Source organism: Emydura macquarii, unplaced genomic scaffold, assembly GCF_026122565.2.
Source record: "Emydura macquarii macquarii isolate MOO-44397 ecotype Brisbane River unplaced genomic scaffold, CSIRO-AGI_Emac_v2 contig_1390, whole genome shotgun sequence".
Taxonomy (NCBI): domain Eukaryota; kingdom Metazoa; phylum Chordata; order Testudines; family Chelidae; genus Emydura; species Emydura macquarii.
The window spans coordinates 5,865,610-5,887,540 of NW_027131527.1; the positions used below are offsets into that span (position 1 = coordinate 5,865,610).

Consider the following 21,931-nt stretch of genomic DNA (forward strand, 5'->3'; position numbering starts at 1 on the left):
CACAACAGAACACAGTGTCATTCTGCTGCCTACTCAGACATAGCTGTATGTAAGACGTTGATAAACAGGCCTTCCTTCCTGCTTCACTCCCAGCCTGCATTTTGTTGGGAAGCAAGCCCAGTTTTACCCTGTGATTTAAAACTACCATCCTCACTCACTGCTTACATACTTGTTGAACTAGAACTATTTCTATATATAGTATCTAAGCACCATCCCAGCCTCCAGAATGGAACAAACAAAGTTTCTGTATGTCTAGGAAGTATTATGAGGGTGTTGGTTTCAGTTAAATCATGCATAGTTATAAATTGATTGTAGGCAGCAAAGTGCATGTAAGGCTCAAAGGAATCCTAAATTAAGATACTGTTGTAATAATTCATCATACTCACTTTTATCAGCTACTTTTATAACCAAAATAATCAAGATAGGAGGAAAATCTTTTAAAAGTGAACAGCTACATGAAACAAAGTATAGTCACAATTACTTTAAAAATCTGCCTCCTATAGTTTGTTATATAGGAGCACATTGCAAAATATAAACAAATGTATATAAGTAATTTCATTATGATTCAGCTTTGCAAACAAAACTGGATGCCACAAAATAATTGGAGGGGGAAGGGAGCATGAACTTTATCAAAACATGAAATTTGCTTACTCAGCTGTTCACATCTGCACATGGTGTTTCCCATTTCTCCCCATCAGCATCATTCTGCTTTTTGTATTTGAAATTCAATTATTTTATATTTGTGTTTTAAGAACTTTATAAACAAAATATTTTAGTACCAAATGGATCTATTCCATTACGGGATTCCCTTCAGTTTTCCAATAAAATTCCCAGCCACTATTACTAGAAGACCACCTCTTAGACGGGGACAGTTTTTTATTCTTTAAGTGATCTCAATATAGATCCCCCCCCCCCACACACACACACAGATTCTTAGCTTTCTGTAACTGTTGTTCTTAGAGATATGTTGCATATGTCCATTACACTGTCTGCACACTCTGTTCACTGGTGCCACTGAGTTTTCCCTAGCGATACCTGTAGGGGTGGCCCCTCCCATAGCCACATTCCTCATGCTGCAAAGTGAAGGTATAAAGGGTGGGGTCACCTCTCCTCTCCCTCAATTCCTTCACACTGGAATACGATGGTTTAGACTTCAAAGCCTTTGGGAAGGAGGGTGGGGTCATGTAATGGACGTATGCTCCTCATCTTAAACAACAACAATTACAGAGAGGTGTTTTCTTCAAGTGCTTGCTTATGTCCATTACACTGTAGGTGGCTCCCAAGCTATTACGGTAGCCGGTGGGGCTCAGAGTCTCATTGAAAGAGGGGCTGTAGACCACCTTCCTTGATCTGAATCCTCTCTGGATTGTGCAGACAGTGCATAATGACTGACGAAAGTGAGGACTGAGGACCACATTGCTGCTCTGCAGATGTCCATAACTGGGATATGCACCACAAATGCTGCTGAGGTTGACTGAGCTTTGGCTGAGTGCACCAGGAGTTGGTCAGAAAAGTTTTGCCCCTTTGCCAGTGTAGCAGATTGCAATACAGCTTCTGATTCATTTTGAGAGCTTTTGGGTGGTGGCTGGCTGACCCCTCAAACATTCTGCATATGAGACAAACAGGGTGGATGAAATACAAAAGGACTTAGTCCAATCCAAGCAAAAAGCTAACACTCAACAAAAGTATAGGGTGTAGAGTCTTCACTATCCCTATGCAAATATGGTTCCAGAAAGAACACTGGCAGATAGACAAACTGGTTCTGGTGAAAGTCAGTCAAATAATTTTCTCAAGGAACTTAGGGTGTGGTCTCAGTTGCATCTCTCCTTGTAGAAAACAGTGTACAGTGGCTCAGTGACCAAAGCATTCATCTCACGTATCTTCCTAACAAAGGGGATGGCCACCAGGAAAGCTACTGTCACTGACAGGTGTAAAATGAGTTCACTTATGGACCCTTCCTTTGTGGATAACAAAAAGTTCAAATCCCAGGAAGGCTTTGGGTCTCTGATGTGAGAAACTATTTATCTACTCCCTTCAAGAATTTGGTCATGATGGGGTGAATAAAAACAGTCTTACCATCTACGTGAGGGTGCACCTAAGGGCTAATCCTGACTCCCCTAGGTCTAGAAGACAATCCAGGATCATTTGAATTTTTGTCTGAGTAGGGGACACAACACGGGAGCTGACCAGATGAAAAAATTATTTTCACTTACTCATTTTTTAAAACACACACACTCTTGCTTTGAATGCAAGGGAAGAAGTGCTGGCCCTCCCAGAAAACTGCACATAATCCAAGGACATTCATATAGAATCTGGCCTCATGTGCAGTCCATGAACTTTGAGATACAAGGTTAAAGAGATGCACTCGCCACCTCACAGCTCAAGCACCTGTTACCAAAATCATAGGAGGTAGGAGAGAAAAGAAAGGGACTTCCCTGCACAAGTTATTTTGGCTTATCCACCAGGTCAGAGATGACAGCACCCTCTCCGGAAGTTGCACTGCCTTGTCTAAGTGATAAATCTGAGGGCAATAGACTGACAAAGAGCCATGCTTCTAAGGTACAGAGGTGCAACCTAATATGAGAAATAATATATGTATATACTGTCATGTGCCTAAAGAGCCTGAGACAGTTCCTCACAGTGGTCTGAGGGTGATCCTTGAGGGACACCAAGAGGTCCCATATAGTGTGGAATCTGGCAAATGGCAAGAAACCTCCTGTCAGAGATTAAATCGGGTCCATCTGCATGAGCCGGTATTGGGAACCAGAAAGCAAAAGGGTCTGCTCTATCATCGGTACCTGACTGACCTAGCACTTGAAGAATATCCTTTTCCCCTTAAAAAAAATTGGGGAGGGACAATTTCAGCAAAAAAAAATCTGGCGTTAGACGTTCAAATTTCACAGGGCAATAATTCTCATTGATAGGTATCTTTCATTTTAGTGTTCTTTGAAAACTGGTTTTCATTTGGTGTTTATGAGGCTATGAAAATTGCACTTTGTACAGACTCAGTAATTTTTTTAAAAGTGATCTGCCAACATGCATTCATTTGTGGTTAACTTAGCTGCATAGTGAATATACACATCCTCAGCATACATTGGTATGTACAATTGAAAAGTTTTCACCTCAAGCATAACATTTTCAGCTGCAACAAGATATGCACTCAATGAGGCAGAAGCTTCTCCTTCACTTAGTTGAGGAGCACAGTCAATGAGACAGAGCTCTGATGAAATCCTCGTCTTAGTGAATGTTTACTTTCACAAGACAGGGCTTTGCAGTCCTTTCTAACCAATGTTTCTATTTATTTATTTTAAAAGCTATGTTAAATGATACTGACCATCCCAATCAAAGCTGAATTGTGGAACAGACCTGGGAGGGCAAGATACGCACCTCCATGATGACTTGGCATCTGCTGGCCACTATTAAAAGGGCTGGTTTTGATCAATTCCAGTGCCCCAAAGATTTTGTCTAGACTAGGATTTAAGGGTGCAATCTTACATCGCCTTCTCTAGCTCAATCAATACATTCTAAAACTCTAATCAAGATAAATGGTACATTAGAACATACTAAGCTGGTCAAGTTAAAGATCACTATCTCATGAGACACTGTTAAAAGCTTTGTTTATATAAAGCAATTACAGGTAGCAATTGGTTGTAAAGAGCAGTGCAGGGTGGAAGAATGATTTAATCTTACTCTGCCCCTGCTGCTGCAAATATTCCTCTTACCCTTACAAGCAACTGGCTGCACAGGCAATGTCAAGTTTAAATGTTTGTGTTGTATGTGCCTGTTGGTCCAGGATTCTTTGCATTGTGTCAGGTGGCCTGGGAACCACCTGGAGTTTAACACTTTTGCACAGGTCATGTTGTGCAGACTAGAACTTCTTTATAAACACACACGCCTGGATATCACATTTTAATTTTTGGCTTGTTTCTTCAATAGGATCAGAAATTTGGCAAGTGTATCCTGCCAGAAGGAGTTAGAAAGGAGATGGAATTATTTGGAGGAATGTGGAGAACGATGGCTGGGTCTCCTGACCTAACAAAGGTTAGAAAATGAAGTAAAACCCATTCCTGAAAATAAGGAAACAACCCAGCTTCTGTGCAGAAAGGGACTAGAATTGTATTACTCCCCACCTCCCCCACCCCAGGCAGCACAGGACCTACCATCTTTCCTAAGGGAAATTTGGCTTCACTCCCATTAGGAACAAGAGAAAGTAGTGGCTATTTTGAAAGGCAGCACCTTAATTTAGGGTTCCAGTGGCCCAAGTCTCATTCAAAACAGAAGATGGAAACCATGTTTAAGATGGTAGTTCTTTGTGGAACTCTCTGCAAAGGAATGTTATTCATCAGCTGAAGGAGAATCTTTCAGTTGAAAAGAAAAATAGCAAAAACTGATCATTGATCCTAAAATGTTTCTTCAAATATAGCCAACTCATGAGATTCCAGCAAGTTTAAACAAAATGGAAAGTTTGAATTCACTGTTATTCTTTTAAGAAAATTAGGACAAAAAAAGATCTAACACAAGATGCCAATTTTCCTCAAAGGAGTTATTTTTTAATTTTTTTAAACTCAAACTAATAACCAATTTGTTTGTAAATGCCCAGGAAATTCATTCTGTAAATGCCAGAGTTTTGGGGAAGATATAATTCTTTACGCATAGCCAACTAGTTGAAACCCTGCTTCAAGTGCAAAACTTGACTGAACCTTAACTGGAACAGCGACTGACACTTCTATAACAGAGACAAGGTGGGTAAGATAGTATCTTTTATTGGATCAACTTCTGTTCTACAAATTTCCATAATAGATACAGAACACTGGGTTGAACAGTGCACGTAGACCACATTCAAACAAGGCTTAACTAACCATTGTCACAAGGTGTGTCCTCAGGTAGGTCCACGTCAAGCATGAGATCATCATCTTCAAGATCACACGAATCAAGGTTATTCAAGATATCCTACAAGAAAAAGATGAATGGGGGGGGGGGGGGAAACCTGTGTGCATAAACAATGTTCTCAGGTACAAGATAGTCAACTTACTGCCCTGCCATAAAGTGGTGCATTTTTATTTTACAGTATACTTACACTGCATTTATATTCAAGACATGACACATTGCCCCTTTCTCCAGTTGCAAGATCAATCAACACTACCCAATACAATTGCTTTACAGTAACACTACTAATTATTGCATGTCTGGCAGCCTGCTACAGTAACGATGCCTCAGTAAGCAGTTAAAATGTAGCTAATGCATATTTTCTACTTTGTGTCTTGAGGTTTCTCCAAAGGTCTCTCCATTCCTTGGCTTAACACTTTTCAATAAGATTTCTCCAGTTAGATCTTTTTTAAACCTCTGTGCAACTCGTTTGCTCACTTTAATGAGCTGATATTAACTAGAAAATCCTAGTTTGAAAAGAGTTAGCTCTCTGAATTTTTATTAATAAAATTAAATGGTACAAATGTCACTGCTTCTTCTATATTGATCAAAAGAATGAAAAGTCTTGTATGACTTCATAACAATATACAATATGAAAAAGTGGGTAAAAATAATCAGTCACAACAGGAACTAGCATGACCTTACTGCAGATTTGTCTGTCCCAGCCTCATTAAAGTACAAGTGGCAAAGGGACAGCTCTAAATGATAAACTAGTCAACTAACAAGTTTAAATAAAAATATAATTTTGCAGGAAGTTGCACCATGGTTGACTCAAAACTCCTGTGCCAATGCCAAAATATGAGGGTCATTGACAGCTGGACCTTCCATGAGTGATGGACCAGCACATGGCAAGCAATGCTCTCTTTCCCCTTTCATAACCCACTATCTGTGACAAGATTACAGAAGGGTAAAACACAGTTAACACTCAAATAGGACATGCTGGTAGAAATATTAAACTATGAATCCAATATTGATATAGAGATTTATATTTACAGGTCAAAACTCAACAGTACCAAACACCCTAACCCATCCCTACTCTCATTAATGCAAACATCCCAACCTTGAATCAAGGGCAGGTAACACACTGTACCTTGCCTTGATTGAGAGTTGAAGGTTGTAAAAAGCTCCAGAGGTGCAGAATAGCAGCAAGAGGCAGGACTCCTGCCCTGTGTCTTCTGTGGCTGTCAAGGGGTCCTGTGGCCAGTCAAGGCCTAGTCACCAAATCAGGGGGCAGCAGTCAGTGACATAATTGCCATCCCTTCCCTCAGGCAGATTCCAGTCCCCCTGGACCAGCCAGGCAAGCATGTTGATTTGCAACAGCAAGCAACGCTGGACTTTAAAGGCTGAGCTGAATTGCAGACCCCTATTTTGTGTGGTGACTATTTTCTTTTATTTTAAACCTAAAAAGGTGAACATTTATGAATGTTTAGTTTACTGATTCTGTTACTTGATCCCATTACTTTAAGGACTATATTATATGGGAATGACATTGTAAAAATCTTTACTATTTGCTGGATTTGACTTTTGGATTTTCTCCAGCATCAACCCCAACGTTTTACAGTAGCTTGCTATGCTTTTAATCTATGCTTTTTACTTTAGAAAGAGTGGCAGGGTGTGGTGTCTTTAAATCCCTGTGTTCTATTTTGTTGCTCAAGGCAACTTCTAAACTTTAGCAAAAAACAAGATGTGGACTTTTAACAAGATGGGAAGCAGAAAATGAGTAACTTTCTCATTGTTTAAGCCAGTTTTAGTCTGGAACAGCAATAAGTGAACACCTACATATGTTGCCTGTCAATCGTCAGAGGCTGAAAGTCCTAAATTTTCACTGAGAATTTAAGATTTCCAAAAGGCTTTTTGACCAACAAAACCTAAAACAAAGAGTTATCGATGTAAATTCAGTCAGGGTCAAATTTCTGATGACATCAAAACTGGAGAATTAGCGTACAGAGAATACTACAGAACAAAGCTGCACAACAATCCAGATCATAACACTGAGGACTGAAGAAAACGGGAGATTTGGCTAGTTGAGTGAGCATATGCTAAAATAAATGAACATAGTCAAACAGCCACATCTTGTTATACTAAAGGGAAATTATATTTAAATAATCAAGAACTATAGCTATAGCGTGGAAGGTGTGGAGTCATTGTTGGGAAAAGAGGTGGATCATGACAGGATCTCTTATCTTAAGTGGGAGAAACTGATTTAATAGGCATTTTCCAACACTATTTTTTCATTACTGTATTTTTGCATATGCTTGAAGAGTTTTAGTCCCCAAGAGCACCATTTGAAGTATGATTCCTGATTCTGCTGTTCAGAATATCTTCAAGATATTTTCTTCATTGAATGGGTTTTCTTCCTGGAACCTCAGCATAAAACTTTGGCAGCAGCATTCATTGTCAATACAATCTGTATGTGCATCTTTAAGTAGTTCTGCAAATTCAGCATTTGTTTGTGAGGCAGATCCAATTTGGGGCTGAATATGTATTTTATGCAGCTCCTTCATCACTGTTTTATCCACTGAAACACTAGTGTGAATGCACATGTACATTCTCAGGAAAGTGTTACTTACACTTCTAGATTTACTATTTTTCTATTGGAAACTTTAACAAGCATAATACTGCTTACACTACAGTAAGTGATACTGAATAGCCATATACTGTACAAGGTTAAATACTTCCTGAAGATAGCTGGAAACACAAACATCTTTGACATTCTGGAGCAATGACCTGCAACACATGTACTATTATGGTGTGTTTTTGAATGTTTGGGTGTAAGCTATGAAACCTACATGATGCACATCAGTGTCACTATGTATCACTGTGTTAACTTTATGCCAGAGACTTCAACTCTGTCTAATAATATCTCAACAGCTGAGCTATCCATGACTACTTTCATTATTTTCCCCTCTTATTCGCTTGACAATCAGTTTAGTGTTCATGACAGTAAAGGGCTATTAACATTGGCTTACAACAACTATTCAGGCTTCCCCAACATAGATCTTTAGTACAGCTAAATACTGATTTGCAAAATGTATGCAGTATACCAGTCTCATTAGCAGGCATTTTTACTCTCTTCTTAAAAACAGCAAGTACACTGGATGAAAGCAAGAATGAGCCCTTTATGTAAAAGTAAATTACATGGCAGTCATAAGTTGCAACTTGCCCAGAATTTTGCAACCTTAGCAACTAATCCAATGCATACATTATAGCAAGATCCAGTGAGAGACTCTGCCTGGTAGCATCTGAAGCAGCTAAAGCAGAGACCGATGCACTGGGAAGGAAGTAGCAAAATGGAGACCACCCAAAGCCACTGCTTCCCCCAACACCTCTCTGGACAAAGAATTGTGCAGGGGAGACCCCCACTTCACCATGGGGGGGGGGACGGGACACGACTAGGACCTAGGCAGTGTCTCCTCCCTCCCCAGGTGACCTGCAGAGGAGCCAACCAGAGACTCCCTGTGGTTGGAGAAACAGCTGCCACAGCATACCTTTGTACCTCTGGGCATTCTAGTCAAGTGCTCTGACTTTCTCAGCCCTATGCTGTTTGCTCCAATCCCCCACCTCCCTTCTCACAGGCTCTTCCCCCCTCCCCCCCTTTTCTTTCCATTTAGCTGATCCCCTCCTAAGTAAACTCATCCCCACAAAAAAAAAAATCTAAAAAACAAAACAAAAACAAAAGTAACTGTGGAACTAACATGACATTTGCCAACAATCCATTGTTCACTCAACCCCTTCCCCCACCCTCTCTCTGTCTGGTCTATTTAGACAACATTGTCTAACTTTTTCTTTGTAAATCCCTCCCCCCAATCTGTCTGTACACATGTTTTCTCTTATCTTATACTTAGATTGCAAACTCTAAACTGACTCTAAGTTCAAAGTCTAACTTTGAATGCCAGATGCTTCAAAGTGAATGAACAGAACAGGCAATCATCAAGTGATACTAGGTGTCACCACCAACACAAATTAATACATAAAATAATGAAACTAATAATAACATAGTCCGAGTAAAGTAGTTTCTACAAATAGAGGACAATTGCAGAAGGATTAAATATGCCTGGAAGTTTTCTTTTGAAAAGTTACCAACCTAAGAACAATTTACTTTCCGCCCCCCTTACTTTGATTAAAAATATTTCACTGAAACAAGAAGATGCTCTCCCTGTAAGCAGGTAGGTTTGCAAGGCTGATTTAACACCGATTTTCAAAGCAATCCAAAATAGAAACATGAGGAAAGCAGAGCTTTATTTCAACAGAAGACCATTGGAAACCAAGTTGAACTTTTATACCAGGTCCATATTCCTTCTCTTCCAGTATGGTTTTCAAACAAACACTTTCGATGCTTTGCTCATGTGGTCCATATACAGAAATATGAAATGAGCAATAGAGGGTCCATTACTGTTGGATTAAGACCTGCACATAAATAAAATCCAGATAGTGGAATTTCCTTATGCTGAAGATGCAAATTAGTAGCTGAACTGTCAGATATAGAGAAGTGAAATCAAAGAAGGAAACTAGAAGTAAACAGGGGACATACATAAACATCCTGAGAAAAGAAAAGAAGACACAGATGCAAGACACAGATGGACCAAAATGCCTGTCCCTCTAATAATGTAACTACTTATTCCTCTCTCAAGCTAAAATAAGGCAAAACTCCACTCCAAACCAATATGAAATCCAGAAATACATTAAAAGAAATTTAGAAAACCTAGAATGGCACATGCTACACAAAAAACACACTGAAGATTAAAAATTAAAAATTTGAAGAAACCACTGACTAGTACCAAAACATGCCAGAAATCTACTTACACTTCACAAAAGTAACCAAACACCTATGATCACTATTTTATAACAAGACACTAGGGTGGACCAATATATGATAGCTAGCATATATATGATATTAATGTGTATTATCCGCACCATATATATTAGTATGCATTAAGCACTAATATTATAGTAGTTATATAGCCTAAATTGACCTTTGCTATAATCCTTTTCACTTATGTTAAGTATCCCATAACAACTTGCATTAACTGAACTAAAGTTTTGGCTTAAGTAGATAGGAAAGTTGTCAGGATCAGGACATATGATTACTTTACCGGAGCAATAAGTAGGGAATTATTCTCATACGCCACTATCTTGAATGCTAGTATCCAAACCAAAAATAAGGAAAGGAACAGAACAAGTGAAGGAATGGGAATAAATGGATTGATTGGATTTTAGTGACATATAAAAAGATATGTCACTTATAAAATCATCCTACGAATGCCACCAGCTGAAATCTGTAATTTTTGGGAGCATATCTTCTGCATAAGGTGAACATAACAATGCTGCATGAGACACGTTCCCAGTACTATACTGTACTATATTATTAGTGGCTTGCAGCAATAAACCTGACTGATATTGGCCATTTGGTCTCTTGAATATATTTCGTAACAAACCAAAATGTGGCCAACAATTGACTGCATAATTTATTAACAATAGTACATTTATTGGTTTGTTACTTGCATTAAGGATACCATTTAGGGATTAGCTGTAAACACCATTCATCAACTTTCCTGAATTCTGCAGATTTTTAAATTTTATTTTAAGCTTTTGTCTTGTAAGCACAAGAAAGCTGGTCTGGAATCACTGAAATCTTCATTCACTTCATTGCACTCCACCTTTCCATGCCAGAAGCCCACTTCACAGAAAAAAAATATTTTGAGATCCCCAGCTAGCCATAAAGAAAGGAAGTATGGTCATAAACACCAAACTGAAAATCTATGCTCTATATGAAGGAGAGTCACATTTCCTAGCAGTTATGCACTCATGAAATTGTTTATACTGTTCCACCTTACTATTGTTGACATAATTTCCTATGTGCTTTCTGTTCCAATGTGACAATCACATGGTATTCTTTGCTGTATTTCTGTGAACAAGTCTGTAAACAGATGGCATTGACGTGTGAAAAGTGACAATTTGAATCCCAAATGACTTCATATAGATTCAATAACATTGGACACCTTTTTCTTTCTTGAAGCATGATATGTTTTTGGTGACTGCATTAAATTCAGCAAAGGTCTGGTTATCAGATAAAGTGTGCATGGAGTATTCATATCAGCATGATCATAGCATACACATCTCAGCAAAATGAATACTATTTTGCTACATCATCTTAGTTGTAGGATGTTGGATACTGTGGTGTACTACAATTTAGCTGAGATAAAGCGTCACATCTTTGCAGGAAGATATCTGATTTATAGTTCTTAGTCCCTTGATTTCTAAGAATGTATACCACTATTAGAAACCTTTATTTTCAGAACTTACCACTAGCCAATATCTAGCTAATCATAGTTTTATTTTTGTACATCAGTTACTTGTGGAAGCTGTACTTTGAATTGGTTTGTTACATAAATGGCTCCCCAAACAAAACACTACCATTGCATCACAATGCATTAATGTAATTACTACATCTGTTTTATGAGTTTTTTGAAAATTCCTCCTGAAATGAAACTAAACTGCTACTTCTCTGTTTAATTATACCAATGTACAGTACACTGAATAGACTCCAGTGTAACTTTAACAGTTGTATCTTTACAAAAGGTTTGGCCATCAACTTTTCCACTTCTCAGTTTCATTAACTTGATGCTATAAAATACTGTGGCCAAAATTTTAAAATTTGTTTTCTAAGTTTCTTGGATACAAACTGTAAAGGACATGAATCAGCTCTGTAATAATGTATTCACTGTGTATATGACTCGGACATTAGGATATTTACCGTAGGACTATATTGAGTTAAATCAACTGAGCTGTTGGGAAACAAGCAGGAAATCAAATAAGACACCTCCAGGTCAACACTTGGGGGAAAAAGAAAAGGAGGGGGTTACTAAGAGACAATGCCTGAGCTAATAACTGCTAAGACCCTACTTGTTTGGCTCCAGACAGACACAAAGCTCATTTTACCAATGCTGGGAACCAAAAGATCAAAAAGATTATAAAAACCAGTTTAAAAGACACTTTCTGTGGACAGGCAGCATTTGTTTGGGAACTGTTTGCAGAAAACAAACTGACACCTGCTTGGGCATCTGAAGAAGCTAACTTTCCTAAGTGTCCATGGGGATGGTTGCTTTTGCTTGTTATATTTGGTTCTTACTCTTAAGATTAAAACAATATTTTGGTTTAAAGCAACTGTCTGATCACTTTATTTACCACTGGTCACTACCTGAACACAGATAGACCTGCTGGGAAAGGCACAGTGGATCCACAGTGTACTGTAGCCCAGGACCAGTTTAAGAGGGCTAGAATCACATAATTCTGACGCAGGAGAGCAGAAGGCATGAGGCCTATCATCTGTGAGAATGTACTCAGACTAGAAAAGAGGACACAGGTGTAGCTAGCCTTGTAACCACAAAACTAATTATTTCTGAAAATCAGACCACCTATTTAGGTCTAATATGAACTTAGAAACCTAACTTTAGGCATTCATTTTTGAAAATCTTAGCTTGTAGGTATTAGAACTTGCACAAGCCTTAGTCCCAAGAAATAGCAGCAATGCATTTTTTCAGCATAAGTGGCATGGGTGACAAAAAGAGATTGTATTCAAGTAGTCATGGGTTTATGATGAATGCTGTGATTTAAATTTTAGAGCTTTAGTGGAGGAGGAGGCAGTAATGGAATTTTTTTGGTTTGTTTCCAGTAAGGCTTCTAAACTTGGAATGTTGTTTGTTTGTTTATTCATTATCTGCTAATGCTTGCAACATGGCATATACATATAAAGTAAAAGTTGAATAAGCCAAAACAGTTTTTTGAAAAGAGGAAGCTTTCCCCCCCTGAAAGGTAAAAAAACAAAAAACTCCAAAACATTCAAAGAATTTCCTTTAAGCCGCAGTATTCATCCCATGTTATTTATGTAACAACTTCCAGCACTATAGGAAGTAGCACTAAATTATTTCTAAAATGACTTCACTGTTGTAAACCTTAATCAGTAACAAGATAAGATGAGAGAAGTCAGTCAAAATATTTGGTCTATCTTCTTCAAACAAAAAACCCCCCACATTTATATTTATTACTTTTCATATACACCTCACCAATTTTGTTAAAAAGCCTGCAAGTTATTCTTCAGAAAATAAACCATTTTTAAGCAATTATATGCACAGTTTATGTGAGAATGCTAGATTTTTCATATAGAAAATTGCCTTATGATACCCTCTGTTTATTGAGCACAGTTGAGGATAGCCAAATAACTTTTTGGAAGTCATCACACTAACTGGGATATTTAGCTTCAAACTTGGTATCAAACTTGTGGAAATTTCAGCTGCAAATCCTGATTTGTATATCCATGCAGGTTTTTAACAATACAGAGGATGAGAGTGCCAACTAGTAATGAAAACTATAAAACTCTCTCATAAAATTCTATTAGATTAAAAGCAGAGGTTTTGACAAAATGCTTTGTAGCAGCTTGTCTTAGTCTCAAATTGAAGAAAACCCTGGGCAGTGCCTTTCTCCTTTTCTTAAGATCTTCTTTTGTTAATTTTGTGATCTCTACAACTAAAACCTTTCTGCTCTCAGTTCTTGATATATTTGCTAATCTTTTCAAATACAAGATTAATTGATCAAAATGTGAAGCAATGTCACTTAGGGCTTGTCTTCACTTACCTTGGAGATTCGGTGGCAGTCGACTGGAGTTACACAAACTACGCAAAAACTTGCGTAACTTCCATCAACTTCTGTGCTTCTGGTCTGCGCGCCGTCTTCACTGCACCGACGGGAACTGTGTTCCCGTCGGTGCAGTGCTACACCACTTAAGAAGGTGGTCTTAATATGTCAATTTCTGGATCGACTGAGCGGGTCTTCATTGACCGCTCAGTCGATCCAGGTAAGTTGACCTGATGACGGCAAATTTGCCGCCGTCAGTGAAGACATAGCCTTAAAAGAAACAACCTGTTCCATTTGGGCATCTACGCAATTAGAAAAGCTGGACATCTGAGGGTACTGAGGGAGTTGGCTGATGTGATTGCAGAGCCATTGGCCATTATCTTTGAAAACTCATGGTGATTGGGGGAGGTCCCGGATGATTGAAAAAAGGCAAATATAGTGCCCATCTTTAAAAAAAAAAGGAAAGGAGGAAGATCCGGGGAACTACAGGGCACTCAACCTCACCTAAGTCCTTGGAAAAACCAAGAAATCAATTTTGAGGCACTTGGAAGAGAGGAAGGTGATCAGGAATAGTCAGCATGGATTCACCAAGGGCAAGTGATGTCTGACCAACCTGATTGCCATCTATGATGAGATGAATGTGGATGTGGGGAAAGCGCTGGAGAGGATATACGTTCATGTTAGCAAAGGTTTTGATACTGTCCCCCACAGTATTCTTATCAGCAAGCTAAAGAAGTGTGGATTAAATGAATGGACTATAAGAGGGATAGAAATCTGGCTAGATCATCGGGCTCAACAGGTAGTGATCAGCAGCTCGATGTCTAATTGACAGCCGCTAACAAGCGGAATACCCCAGGTGTTGGTGCTGGGGCCGGTTTTGTTCAACATCTTTATTAATGATCTAGTGGATGGGGTAGATTGCACCCTCAGCAAGCTTGCAGATAACACTAAGCTGGAGAAAGTGGCAGATACCCTGGAGGGTAGGGATAGGATACTGAGTGACCTACACAAATCTCATTAGGTTCAGCAAGGACAAGTGCAAAGCAGGGATGTAAAAGCTTAACCGTTTAAACAGTAATCAGCTGTTTAAACATTTTAAATAGAGGATTACTGTTTAAACGGGGGGGGGGGGGGGGGGGCAGAGGGGAGCAGCAGCTGGGCAGCTCTCCCTGGCAGGGAAGCACAGAGCCCAGTGCAGGGGAGGCGAGCCACAGCTAGGCTCAGCTTCCTGCAAGCAGCAGGGAGGCACAGAGCCCAGCGCTGGGGTGGAAGGGAGAGGGGCAGAAAGAATGTGGACAAATTGAAGCATCCAGCAGAGGGCAACAAAAATTATTAGGGGGCTGCAGCACATGACTTTTGAGGAGAGGCTGAGGGAACTAGGCTTGTTTAGTATGTAGAAGAGAAGAATGCAGGGGGATTTGATAGCAGCCTTTAGCTACCTGAAAGGGGGTTCCAGGGAGGATGGAGCTAGGCTGTTCTCAGTGGTAGTAGATGACAGAACTAGGAGCAATGGTCTCAAGTTACAGTGAGGGAGGTCTAGGTCGGATAATAGGAAAAACGTTTTCACTAGGAGGGTGGTGAAGCACTGGAATGTGTTACCTAGGGAGGTGATCGAATCTCCATCTTTAGAGGTTTTTAAGATGCAGCTTGACAAATTCCTGGCTGGAATGATTTAGCTGGGGTTGGTCCTGAGCAGGGAGTTGGACTAGATGACCTCATGAGGTCCCTTCCAACCCTAATCTTCTATCATTCTATGCTAACCTCCCTCCTTCCTGAAGGAAGCACTGTACTGGAGGGGGGAAAAGCTAAATCCAACCAGAATGTTTATCATTCCATTTCCACACGACAGTATTGTAAGTTCAGGGAAGCAACTAAAATTTTAATAGAGACCGAAAAAAAATGGTCTTCAGTGTTTGAAAATTCCCAACACTGACCAGTAAAAAGAACTAGAACATCTAATAATCCTTTATTGAAATGGCAATAGCCTTTTCCTAGCTCAAGTTGAATGAGCTTCAACTTCAATGCCCTATATTAGAATTCCTATAGCTATATAGCTTGGGAAAACTCAGTTGAGTTAAAAAATGCCGGATTTATTCTGAAGGCAAAGGAAAATGTTTCTATGACATTTGAAGGCAATTAAATTATGTTTGGATTACTGATTAAAAAGTTATCCTGCTTTGTTGTTGACATGTCTAACATTTCTCTCCTGCTTGCTCTAAAATTATCCCTTTGATTCTTCCATAACATGCAGTCTTTTAGAACACTTCCGCTATACTATAAGAAATACTGTAATTGAGAAAAGTTAGTGATTATTTTTGCTGTTGAGTTAGTGAGTTGAATATTGCTTCCATCTGTATTAATAATAATTTTGTACTTCTGACTTCTGGTGGAAGCAGGATTGACTATTATATGCATGAGCGAGCAAATTGTCCTCTATTTACAAATCTATTTTTAATTTCACTGGAATATAAGGCTTAGGGTCCTTTTCTATAACTTATAGCTAATGGAAATCTTCCTTTAGTGCTCAAATGGAATATGTCTGGATTTTGGAGCTTTAGGACATGGGTTCTAGAAGTGCATTGACAAGGATGCAACAAAAAGATGAGTGATATTTATGTCCAACACTTGGCTCTATGTTGTCTCAACAGTATTTTCCTGTTATGCATACTATTTACCATATAAGAATTTTTGAAGTCATGAGATATCAGTAAATCATGTTGTTAATAAGAACTATATAGTATACTGCTAGAATATTTGGAAGTGTACACTTCCTGTAGACAAATCATGGCCAAAGACTTTCAAAAGAGCATGTTAGTTGAAAAGTCAAACATATTTTAAAAAGTACATTAGCAACAATTATTCATGCTTATTTATGAAAACTGGATTTGCAATAGAGAGAAAACTTTAGGCTGTTTTTCTGTTTACAAAAAAGCAAACAGAAAATGTACCCTTAAATTGCAAAACAATCTTGCACCCCATATACTACAACAATGCTGAATGGAGACAAAATAATTTACTGTATACTAGCAAGGTAAGTTTGTGCATCCTGTGTGCTTGTGATCAGACCACTGTGAAACTTAGAGCAGTCAGTCCTTTACTGCCTTGTCAGATGCAATTTAAAATCAGTATTTCCTCTCTAAACAGATCATCCTGCCAAAACTATACATCAAATATATCCCAGGTGCCCGATGCGGACACAGCAGCAAAATGGCAGACATAGGCATAGAATTCAGCAGAAGGCTACAACTTTTATTGAACTTTAGCATAGGAGAGGGGCACTATCTGCCCATTATCCATACTCTCCTATAGCAGGCATTTAATTGGTTCCAGCGTGAGGCTTACAGAGCTCCTTACCCATATAGCCTGTAACTTGGGGTAGGCTCTACACCTAGCACCTTTCCTCTGCTAGAAAGACAGAGGGTGCAGAAGGTGGGGACTTCGGCCTGGAAATGCTACAAGGTCTCTACAAGGTCGCTACTCTACAAGCCCAAGACCCAGGTTTTTAAACCTCTGAGAATCGTTCAATTTTATCCTTTGAAGCACACCAGAAACTGGCTGCAAGTTGTGATGAAATAACTCACCGGAAGTACCTCACTTAGGAACTAAGTGCATCCCTACTTAACTCACTGTAGCTTGCAGGGGCTGCAATGAAAACTAAAAACTCCCTAGTCTTCTGCCAATTGACCCAATGGGTGAAAAAATTCCTTCCTGATGGCCAAACAGGTGATCAGCTAGACCCACAGCAACGATCATAACAGAATCCCATTCCTAGTTCAGGGTGAGTAGGGTGGGGCTGCTGGAATGGAGCCAAAAAAGGATCCACTTGGCTCCTGCTCCTGGTAAAATCCTGGAAGCTGGGGAATGCTATCCAATCAGCATCACTTCAAATCCATTATCCAATCAGGCCAATGGGTGCCAGAGACTCCCAGAGGGAAGGAGCTACCCGGTGTCCCTCAGCAAATGTCTTCCTCCCTCCCTTGCTGCTGGGACTGTCCCTTTTCACCACTGACCATTGAGGCAGATCAGTGGCATTTTACAACCAGAGCATCCAATGAAAGTTTAAATACTATTTATTTGACTACTGAGGCTATGTCTTGACTGACAGCAGCAAATTCGCCACCATCAGATGGATTTATCTGGATCGATTGAGCGGAAGTGGAGACTCACTCAATCAACCCAGAAATGAACGCTATTAATCCACCTGCTCCAGGTGGAGTAATGCTGCATCGATGGAAGGGCATTTCCTGTCGACACAGCGAACTGAAGCCACTGCGGTAAATAGAAATTAGGAAGTCGAAATTGGCAGCAAGTGTAGACAGTCTCTGATATATGTAAGCAGCTTTTCCTGTGATGGAACAGACAGCTGCAAAAACATGGATACATTACACCACACCAGATTCTAAAAAAGAACTTAGTGAGTATGTTATCAATAAACATGTCAAAATAGTTTATTTTCCCATTTCAATTTTATGTAAGCATTTCCCTTTCATTTGTCACACACTCCCATACTGGCACAAAGTATTTTAGCAAGCAGAAACAGGAGGGTAAATCGAACCTTAAACATTTCTAAAGTAAGAATGTCTGAATTACAGTATCAACTATAATCAAAAGATATTCTTGCTATTTAAATATTCCTAGCTTAACTTCAGTTAATTTAGGTCATTTTAAAATACAGTCACTAATATCTTAGTATGAACTCAATTTTCTACATTTGCCTGCTCTTGCTCAAATGGTTTAGAGTTGATGAGAATGGAGCTTCTGCAAAACTGATATGCACTGCTTATGCAGTGGAAAGAAACTTCAGCAGTACAGCTGTGTAGAGCCTAGTCTCTGAAGCCTTTCCTTAATCTTTATCACTCATATATTTAAAGAAAGAAAGTTTGTTTTAAAAAAGGACAGGATTACAAACCTGCAAGTAGTACTGCATACCAAACTTGAGTTTGAAAGTAGAGCACTACTATTTTAACACTCATTACTTTCTGTCTTGATTAGCTTCCACACTGACCTGTATATTACAACAACAACAAAACCCCAACACCATGGTTCTGAGACAGCTGCATAACATTATTGCAATAATGAATATATGGTTCTGTGACTGAGAGACCCAAACACCTATGAACATTAGTTTGAACACTATAGTTTTCCACTTTATCTTATTAAAATAATACCTTTGCCTTATGTCAATACACTTGCCCTAGTATGCATAAATTCATTTGTAAGGATGAATTCCGCTCCGTTAAAATGCAAGGAAACTTCAAAGAAGATTCAGATACTATATCTGCCCTCAGTCTACCCTGCTAATTGTTGCAGTTTACAATCATATCTTCCCCTTTTAAAAAAAATCTCTCTAGTGCTGTTAAACATCCATATAAATAAAGGGGGAAATATACATAGGCAGGGGAAAGAGTGAAACTTTCTATATCGTAAGTGCTGCTGAATGAACAAAATAAAATGAAAAAAATAAAGATCTTCTCCCCTAATATTATGCTGAAGTTTAAAATATTATCTGAAACATCACTAGGTAAAATATTTTCAGATACAAGTGTGATTTAGACATTGATGTTAATACATTGTAGAATCACTAAGCTATTGCATCTGAGCAAGTTAACTAGGATACAGAGACCCTTCATTTACTGAATAATCTTCACAGCCAAATCTGATGTGGTAATAAATATAAAGGTAAACGAGTTGTTTGGTTAAAGATTTAGCACAACAGTAATTACAGATGTACTTTGTTGAATTACAGCAACTGTTATTCTATTTAGTGTTATTTTAATCTCATAGTGCAAACAAATTAAGATGTCAGGATATAAAAATTAGATATTTCTGGCTTTGCAGTCAGTTATTCTTACAATGACATACTCTTTGTGATGACAATTTACTATTATATGTGGTGCTGGTAGTGACACACAGTGAAGCAACCTAACATTTTTCATGATAAGACCCGATTTGCTTATATCTTTGACATAGTTCACCCATTCAGGCTAAAATTTTCTGTGCCAGATGTCCGTCTCAAGATGAATTTTAGGGGGAAATTTTCAGCAAAAATGGTTCAGCCATTTCCAAGAAAGCTGTGGAAAAATAAGTTTTTGTCCATGTTAAAAAATTCCTGCAAGAATTATGCTGAGAAGCTTTAGTGCCTGTATCTGTTCCTCCACCTGGTGACCAAGAAGTTTGGAAATAAAACATTCTAGGTAACCTCGTCTTTAGAATCAATCCTGGAGATGCTTACTTGGCAATCATAGGCTTCATTTTCAACAGTCTTAGTCAAAATCCCTATTAAACTCTAGAACAACTATCATTTTTTAAAGGACTTTAAAAGCCTTAATAGCTTTTGCTGTCCTTATGCTTAGAGACCAAAAGGTAATCATTCTCAAATTAACATATAGTTTAGAGAGTGTAGTTTGTGCATACTAAGAATAGATGCATATTTTTGTTGCTGTGGCTATTCATGGAAATAGAGTTGAGAGTCAAACAATGGTTAAAATAAGATGAGCTTTTAACACCTTTGCACAAATACTCATTGTTAATAGGTTTTCAAAAGTTTGTTCAATAGGTTTCAATACATTCTGAATCCACTTTGAAGAGATTCCAAGAGCAATTGAGCAAGTGTTAATTGAGTGTAGGACAGCTCATGGCCATTAGTTTTACAGCTTATTCGCAGTAAAACAATTTTACCCAGAAATCTCTAGTCCAGGGGTAATCAATTATTTTTTGTCAAGGTCCAAATTTCTTGGTCAAGATACAGTCAATATCCAGACTCCAGAGAAAATAATAAAAAAAAAACCAATAATAATGATAATAAGTAAACAAGCTTTTGGGGTTCGATCAAAAGCATCTGGCAGTCCGGATTTGGCCCACGGTTCGCCTATGGACTACCACTGCTCTAGTCCAACAGCACTCATTTTGTCTAAGCGAAAGTGAGTTAAAATTATATTAAAGTCCTTTTAGATATTGAAACTTAAGAAACTTCAAACAAAATGGTGAAATTATTCTGATCTAGCTCTTTTGATCATTACCATGGCAGAATGAACATATTTAGCAGTTTAAGATAAAAACAAGTTTTAAAAAGCAATAATGAAAAGTATTTTTCTCCTAACATTATTATGCATGTCTTCAAAGCACAGCCTCTGAAAGTGCTCACAATCCAAAAAGGCCATTGTCCAGGTCGGTTATTAAGTCATTGTTGAAAGTCAACTTTCAAAGAATTTTAGTTTGAACAGTTCACAAAAATGACAAGTGATTGGCCAGTCGTTACCTGTGTTCCCTTTTTGATTATTGAAGGCGTCAGTCCATAAATAAAAGCTTTGCCTCTCGTTTAACATGGCAATGAAGTCATAATCCCATGTTTATCAATCCGTTGCTATGGAAAAATATTACATCAAATACACACAATGACTTCACTTCACATCATCATCAAAGAGAAATTGCAGAGACAGCCCTTGATTTAAGGGATTAGTAATAGGAGAGGAAACAGTTATCACCAGTTCAGTGGTTCAGCTAGCCAAAGAGAATAGCTGGCTGTCTGGTTATCTATGTGAAATGAGCTGGGTAGTTTCAGTCCAGTTCCTTGTGGAGCCATCCACATCACAGACTATCACAACTGGCAGAGACATTCTTGGCAGTTTCAAAAGAGAGATCAATCACTGAGTGTACGTGACTCCCCCTAGAGGAGGATCCTCCAAATGAGGACAGGTCAATGGTGCATTTGCAGTACAGTACCACTGCCTGCACTGTCTTTGTGATTCTAGGACTTTACTTTCTAGAGCTCTCTTTCCAGCATTTTTCCAGGACAAATAGGCCAGCACTTTTTGTGAGCTGTCACACATACTTAAGCATGAATATTTTGATAATTGGCTAACGAGAAAAGAAAATTATGACAAAATGAAAGGTAAGGCACATTTAATCAAATATGTTTTAAAGTTATTCAATTATTTTCAAAGTTAACTAGAATTCCATAACAAACCATCCAGGGGCAGCTTAGCAATCCAGTGGCAATGCAACACACTGCTGCTACTCAGGTGCTACTGCTGCTGCAGTCTGAAACACCCAGAACAGATGGACAGAGCCCTAAACACACCACACCCAAGCTCCTAGTATTTCATGGGTGAAGGTGGCAGCAAAAAAGGCAGGACAGAGAGTGGACAGGTTGTAAGAGAACTGAAAAGGAATGGCATTGATTAATTCTCTAGAGAACAAGATTAAAAAATGGAAAGGGTTTCAATATTGTCAATATATTAAAATTCTGTAAACAGAAACCTGAGGAAAATACATCCATTATCACGATGATACATGTACAGAGTCCCCTCTAAAACAAGAATTCAGTCCAAACAGGTTGTTCTGTCTACAAAAAAAGGCTCACAGGTGGAACAGT

The 21,931-nt window shown here is 38.7% G+C and overlaps 1 protein-coding gene across 6 annotated transcripts in view; it reads right to left on the reverse strand.

The window, feature by feature from the left end:
• CCSER2 (coiled-coil serine rich protein 2) overlaps window positions 1–21,931 on the reverse strand; it is a 132,253-nt gene that overhangs the window by 59,365 nt on the left and 50,957 nt on the right. For all 6 annotated transcript variants that reach the window (XM_067552530.1, XM_067552529.1, XM_067552532.1 and 3 more), the window contains exon 4: window positions 4,860–4,950. In XM_067552530.1, coding sequence (XP_067408631.1) covers window positions 4,860–4,950 — 91 coding nt within the window. The remainder of the gene's footprint in view (window positions 1–4,859; window positions 4,951–21,931) is intronic.